The following is a 7,863-nucleotide window of genomic DNA, read 5'->3' on the forward strand; positions in this document are numbered from 1 at the left end:
GAAAGAAAGAAAGAAAGAAAGAAAGAAAGAAAGAAAGAAAGAAAGAAAGAAAGAAAGAAAGAAAGAAAGAAAGAAAGAAAGAAAGATTTCCAAAATAACAAATCTGTACTCCAGGTTACTAGAAGGGAATACAAAAGTGTATACAGGCTGATGGCTGTAGCTGGGGAAACTGCATTCTGATCAAATATATACTGTTTGTGAAGTATTTACAGTGCCTAAGATGCAATATTAACTTCCTTACATTGTCCCACATGTTCCTTCAATTTGTTGGTTGGGATGTCACTGTTGCTYAGGTTTCTATTACTTTTTAGAAAACAAAAAGTTAACACTTTTGTGTTTTTCAACCATGGTCCTCAAGGTGAACTGCCCTGCATGTTTTAGATGTTTCCCTGCTTCGACACACGTAATTCTTCTTTTTCTTCTTGTTGAATTTTAATGGCKGTTGGCAAGAAACGTTAGGTAAGCATTACCACCACCAACTGGTAAGGAGTGTGAACCACATGACAAAAAAAGACACACCTGATTCAGATGATTAACAGGCTTTTGTTGAACTGCAATCAGTTACCAATTGTAATCAGCTGTGTTGAAGCAGGGAAACGTCTAAAACATGCAGGGCAGTGTGCCTTGAGGACCAGGTTTGAAAAGCACTGCTTTAGTTGATCAGTTCATTTAAACATTTATTTTAACCAGTCTCGTTATAATTGTACCATTTTAGCAAAATTTGGTTAATTCATTGCTGTCATGCTTTTTTGTCTTTTTTTGGCAGAATGTCTGAAATAAATTCCTTCATTCCTTCTTACAGACGTATGGTGTTTTACCATCATAACAGAAGGTTAATACTAAGGTTGCCCTGTAGMCCACCTCAGCACATGATGGAGTTTGAAAGGTGACACACTGGGTTGTAATGTTGGAGCCAATGGGTACACAAGAAGAAGTCACACATGCTGTGAAGGTTCTGGTCGCTCAAGACAGACCGTACTGTGGGACAACCATCGAGTTGTGTTAAAAAAAGTTACAGATATGGGGCGGCTGTGGCGGAGTGGTTACGGGAGTCATCCTGGAACCGGAAGGTCGCTGGTTCGATCCCCCGTCCAACTGTCTCAGTCGTTGTGTCCTTAGGCAAGACACTTCACCCACCTTGCCTACTGATGGTGGTCAGAGGGTCCAGTGGYGCCGGTGTGTGGCAGCCCCACCTCTGTCAGTGTGCCCCAGGGCAGCTGTGGCTACAATGTAGTTTGCCATCATCAGTGTGTGAATGTGAGTGTGAATGGGTGAATGTCTTTTAGTGTAAAGCACTTTGGGGTCAGGAGGGACTTGAAAAGCGCTCTATAAGTTCAGTACCATTTACCATTTTACCATCCCTATGACATCTGTGCCTGACATTCAAACACAGATGATGAACTCTTTCCAGCACCGTGTTCTATCCCACACTGCATCTTGATGATTGGCATCCGTTGAACTACAGGTTCATGTAGACACCAGAGCAGAAAAGCATGGCTGTATGACTCCTTTGTACACCAAATCACTGCTTGTTTTCTGGGTGTGGGGGCTAGACCCTAATAACTGGGGACCAAGACACTCTGTTATTCATTTGATCTAATTTTGTAATCCTTGCAATAGAGTCATGTGACCTTTCAACATGTGTAGCTTCATTTTCCACCACTAAGCCTGGGTGCTTAAAGCTTTTGGAAGCGTGTGTACATTCTAACATGAATCCTCAGCCAACCCTTATACAGAGCCAAAAATAAAGACAAAACAATTCAGCCAATTAGACGTTGTTACAGAAATCTGTCCCCGTGTCCTTACCTCTGTCTGTGTCATACAGGAAGACAAATTGRTTCCATTCGTATTTGTCCAGCAAGGACAGTAAGGCTCCTCTGATAGATGGTCGAAGCTGAAGTGTGAATTGTCCCTCCCCCTCGGTGGGGAAGCTGGGTGTCACCAGGCTGATGTGCAGGGCCCCGCAAAACGACGTCAGCGTGTTCACTGACCGTTTGTCATAGAGTCCAAAGATGGCAAAGACGCCTCTTGAGTACTGCGAACAGACTGATGTGAAAAAATAAAGAGGGAAAATGGAAAGAGATAAACATGAAACTGATCAATGAAAGTTTAAAGTATCCTGTTTGACAACACAAACTCGCTGTTTTTATTTACTGTTTATCAGTCTACATCTAAATTCAGTTGAAGCAACCTGTTTGACTTAGCAGCTTTAAAAAAAAGCAAATAAAGTATGCAGTGGACCAGGAGGAATAGAATGGAGCACACTGGCCTTAATTAAATTGACAGTGTGGAATATGTTTAAGTATGCCAGGCATTTTAATGAGCTAGTGGTTAAGCTTGTGTCAGCCATACAGTACCTTCTCACTCCTAATTAGATCCACAAACTGTGTTTTGAATACTGCAAGTCAATGAAATGTCAAAAATACCTCATTAACTTGAACCGTCTGGAGGACGCATCAATCAAATTTGACTCAGAAGCAAATAAACCAGATTTATGGCACAAGAAATATTTTTTCTCTCCCTCAGAACAAACATACAGTCATTAAGTCCAATCAAAACATTTGCGTGCACCAGTGTTGGAATCACATGGCAAGCAATTTTATCATATTATATGGCAAGCAATTTTATTGTATTTTGATTCCGAATTTTGATTGATTTTATCGTATTTTGATTTCATTCCAGTGAGTTAAAAGTGTCTTTGCTGCTTAATCAGTTGCTAAAGAAACAAAAGCTAAATGTCTGATTTGAGATAAATATCCTTTAACTGCATTCAAACACATTGCGTTACAAAATCATGCATTCATTAGAAGACTGGCCTCTGTGGTACAAGTAGAATGGGCGGACTGTCAACGTAAATGATTTATCATGGCCAGATTTCTGTGTAGTACTGAATATAAATATTAGCTTTTCAGTTGTTGGCTTCTGACAATTGAAAAATAATTAATTGCATGGGTTGYCTGGCAAAAAAAAATTGTCTGTTATGATAATATTTACTGACAAGCATCAAATCAAAACTAGATACCGCATGGTGGTAACATAATGACCCCCGCATGCACAAATGCACCATAACTCAGAAGTCTTTATTTGTAATAAACGTCATGCTATAGGTCAGAGGTGCCCAAAGTGGGGCCCGCGGGCCAAATTTGGCCCGCCAAGCCATTTGATTTGGCCCACCAGCAGTTATCCTGGTTACTAGGTTGTAATCGTCTGTCTTATGTAGAAATACTTTTCAAACATTGGTCCAACTATATGTACAAGGAGCTGTAGTCACATAGTCTTAACTTATAGTGCTCACTTTATCTTTGAATTTTGTTAAGATTAAACTTAAAATACAAGTAACTTCAAGAGACATTTATGAGATTGAAGTCCATATCTAGATTTGCACACCTTATAAGACCACATATACTCAAATTTTAAATTATGAAAAGTCCCATGAGCCTTTTCTGCCCGAGCATACGTTGAATTTTCTCCATGTCCATGGGCTGAAACAAACAAAGAAACAAACAAGAAAATGTGGGCAACCACACTGGCTGCTAGCTTAATCGTAAAAAATACAACTTTACTTGAAATATTTGCATTTCATGTTTTATACCATTGCATTTGGCCCACCACCCTCAGATTGATTTTAATTTTGGCCCTCTCAGGGAAAATGTTTGGGCACCCCTGCTATAGGTGCATCCCAAATTTGTAGTGGTTTGGGTGGGGGTGTTTTTTTGGGTGGGTGGGGGTGGGGGGGTGTTGGACCTGATGGATAGCCCCTCATCAGAGCTAAACAMYAAAAKAAATCTGAAGCTCCTATGTTTAATAGTTTTTGAGCTATAACCATTTTTGTATGTTCAGTTACCCCTTTTTCAGATAATCGGGGGTCCGGGGGGTGGGGGGGCACTGATTGGTGGGCCTGATGGATAGAGCTTCATCAGAGCTAAACAATAAAAGAAATATGAAGCTTTTATGTTGAACAGTTTCTGAGTTATTAGCATTTTTGCATGTCCTGACACCCCCACTTTGAAAGGAGCCCCCTCTTCAAATATGGGGTCTATTGTAAAACCGTTGGCTGGCGCAGTGTAGGTCAGACTCATCTACAGCCCTGCCAAATTTCATGTTAATTGGTGCAGCTGTTTTTGTGCTACGGTTGACCAAAAATCTCCGGAGGAAAAAAAACAGTACGAAAACAACATGACTCCCGCTTATGCTTCGCGTGCGGGGGTCATAAATCTGAATTTTTTTTTTTTTTTTTGCCATACGTTCACTTTTAGTATGGTTTCCATGCAATCCTTTATAAATGAGACCCCTGGTCATTTGTAGAATTCTTTGGAAAGATTTTGAACAATTGATATCTTGATATCCTGTTGTAGAAAGCCCTTTTAATTCACCTCAATCAGAAGAAACAGAAATTACACTGCAAAAGATCTAACCAAGCCTTACAAACTCATATCCAACTAAAAATTAGTTTTGAATTTGTTTTGTCTGATATGCTAAACAGGAACAGAATGTGTTAGATTAATAATCTTGTTAGCCAAGAAATGTTTCTTATTTCAAGAAGTCTTATCACGTGCTGCAATGGCAGAATATTGCACTTAATTTGAGAAGAATCTGACTATAATCTAGTATTTTATCATTTATTTTTGATGGCTAATTTTTGCAGTGTAGTTTTAAAATTTGGGGAGCAGCAGATTAGTTCAATGCTATGTAAAAACCGGTTTATAAATATTTACACTCCTGTCAGTTTTACATTAGATGTTTATTTTTTTTCTGGTAAAAATAGCAATATCCTGGCTGGAAGTGTCCCAGGCTATACTTGAAATGTTACCTATATGAGCTAGCAAATAACAAAACATTTCTATGTAAATAACCAAAAGAAAATACAAAAATTATACTATAAATAAATAAATAAATAAATAAATAAATAAATAGATAGATAAATGTAAAAGCATAAAATAACAAGATTTATTCTAAAACTGTTTATATTGAAGTTGTTTTAGGACAACAGCAATTTTTTTGGGTCTTGTTCCRACTAGCTGTTTGCTAATCCTTTACTTTTCAGACTTAGACCTCGTAGAGCTATTTACAACACATAAATTGTTCTTAAAATATAAAAAATAAACACTTCATAAACATCTGCTGAAACATGAAACTACACCAGATATGTGTAGTTTAATTTCAAAACACTCCACAATGTTAAGAATGGAAAAACCCTGATGTTTCCTGCTGTCGGTCTTTCCACCATTAATGACTGATGTTTTTAAAACATCTGTGATTATAACACATTCTGCTGAACAGAACACACAATTACATCCATTCAGTCTGAAAATGAAGTCAGAAAATGTGTTAGCATTTTTTATTTAATGTTTCTATTTTAGGTCTTTTAAAATCATCTTTCTTCCTTTATATCCTCCTTTTCTCCTCAAGCCTATGAAGCCTTCCCGTCAGATTCTCTCAAACACACAYTTTTTAAAAATTTGACTCTGCCTCCTTCCGGCGTCATAATTCATCCTCCTTCATGTAATACGTCACGCAGGAGTAAACAGTAAGACAGCAACACTGCAGGGTTGTCTCTCAGCAACTGGACATGACTCTGAAACCTTCGTCTCCCTCGTCTTTTTTGTGCATCACATCATTTCACCCCTTTTTTCCCCTGGTTTTTAAGTCAAACGCACACCATCCATCCTCTCCCCTTCGATTCTTCTCCTCTGTTGCCTGTGACTGCCTCCTCTCTGTTCTCCCCCTCCCTCCGACGGGGACTCAGAGTAATTCCATTATCAGCTGTAAGCCTCAGTGGGGGTAAACACGGAGGGAAACGCAGCTCCGACGGTTCAGCTTGTGGCAATTAAACAAAGCCGTGGCCCCGGCACCCGGTCGGCGATAAGGCAGGGATTTAGTCTCTGATTATGACAGGAGCTAAATGTCTTCAAATCAGAACAGCAGCAGCAGCAGAGTGCTGAGTCATGGTGTCCTCAGCATTCTTAGCAACTTTCATGATGTTTAATACTATAAATGCACATTTTCCAGATGTTTGACATCATAGATGTTATAAAGAGGAGTCTGTGAGTGACAAAAGATCATTGTTGCACTGAGGAACCAGAAAGGTTCACAACCTTAAATACTCACAAGTTTGACATTAAATTAAGRCTCTCAGTCATATAAAAATCAGTTACAATGACAACAAAAGACTGAAGCAGATAATAAGCAGAGACAGGAAAAAGAGTGACACATTCTCATCTCTGAAGCCAGCTTTATATGAATGCTGAGTGTGGTGTCCCACACTCTGATGACAAAATACAACCAATGAGCAGTTTTCTTTTCTTCTATAACTCAGTCAGTTTTTTAAATACTAAGCTAACTTTTGGTTTGACAGTAGCTGACAGTCATACTCTCAGCTCTGCCAGACCTAAAACCGGCAATAACTCTTTGAGTCAACAGTTTCTCTGATAGTTAGCAAAATATTTCATACACTACTCAACAGATTTTAATAGAACCTCGAGAAACCAATCTCTGAGTGTACATCTACAACTAACTAACTTTTAGAGTCAGTCTGATTCAAGATGACCACCACGGCTAATTACTCTGAAAAAAAAAATAGCTTAAAGGAGACATAGCATGCTTTTATTTTCACATTTATATTGTTGAAATGGGGTCCAGGTTGAATATTATGACTCAAAGAGAATATAAAGACATCTTTGCAGCACCAGGAGAGACTAAAGTCAGCTTTTTTGCACCACAGAGACTTCAAGTACACAACAAAATGCATTTAAGGTCTAAAACAGTGGATTCTGGAATGTGAAAGTTGTTGAGATTAATACTCAACACGTACATAGTAGGATATCTTCATTTAAAAGTGTGTTTTTTATGCACTTCAGTCTACTATATTAAAGTAATGCATGTAGTTTCTGCCATCACTGCACCCAACTTACGTCTAAAAATTATCTTGGCACTTTGAAGCTATTTTTAGCCACGACACACAAAATGCTATCAAGTAGACGTTTTTAAAGAAAAATCTTTTGCATCCTGTACCATTTTGATGCAAGTCTGCACAAACCTATGGAAGAACAAACTAATAAAAAAACCTGAAACATCTGGCTTTTGTGCAGATAATGGCAACGCTGCCCTAATTTTTTTGTATTTTTCTTTCCACCACCTGGGTGTCCATGAAAACTATTACTGACAGCCTGTGACAAGGTGGCCTCTGGAACACAGTAATGATGACTGAGGCAGGGGGACGCTGAAAACAATTTAGCATTTTATTCACCCGGCACATTTGCATAAACACCAAGGAGCACAGAGGCATCATTGGCAGGTTCAACTTCCAGCAGCAGCACAAGAATAAAGAACAGGCAATACTTTATACCCTCTGTTGTGGAGAGGACACAACCACCTCCACAGAACAAGGAGTGTTTTCATCTCTCAAAAATATCTATTTACTCTCTGTGCATGTGTTTAATTAAAGTATACATTTAAATTTTCCTAGATTACCATGCATTTGAACCCAACAAAAGTATAATAAAATAAAACCCACGTGCCGTTCTCTCATCCAAAAGTTTCTCCTGAATCTACAGATGGTYTTTGAACCCTTTGGTGCAAAGTAAACGCTTCCTCAGGGAGTCTCTCTGACATTTGGGGTGAAAAAAACWGAATGTTTTGAGGTGAAAGAAAACACAGGTGAATTAGCACACCTTTAACAGTCACTTTTGGATGCTTATGCATTCATAATTATCATGTAAAAATAGAAACATCCACTTACGTGGTCTATTAGCACAACAAACTGTCATTTCACAATTTAAACACCTTTTTCCAGCAGCAACCCATTAAAAAATACACAGAATCAGTATTCTTGGAGGATGTTTTTTAAGTTGCTTGATTATATAT

The 7,863-nt window shown here is 38.5% G+C and overlaps 1 protein-coding gene across 6 annotated transcripts in view; it reads right to left on the reverse strand.

The window, feature by feature from the left end:
* The window catches only part of gria4a (glutamate receptor, ionotropic, AMPA 4a), a gene marked incomplete at its 5' end in the record, with an annotated part of 137,621 nt that overhangs the window by 87,500 nt on the left and 42,258 nt on the right, over window positions 1–7,863 (reverse strand). For all 6 annotated transcript variants that reach the window (XM_014014059.1, XM_014014058.1, XM_014014062.1 and 3 more), the window contains 1 exon segment: window positions 1,807–2,046. In XM_014014059.1, coding sequence (XP_013869513.1) covers window positions 1,807–2,046 — 240 coding nt within the window.

Source organism: Austrofundulus limnaeus, unplaced genomic scaffold (assembly GCF_001266775.1).
Source record: "Austrofundulus limnaeus strain Quisiro unplaced genomic scaffold, Austrofundulus_limnaeus-1.0 Scaffold109, whole genome shotgun sequence".
Taxonomy (NCBI): domain Eukaryota; kingdom Metazoa; phylum Chordata; class Actinopteri; order Cyprinodontiformes; family Rivulidae; genus Austrofundulus; species Austrofundulus limnaeus.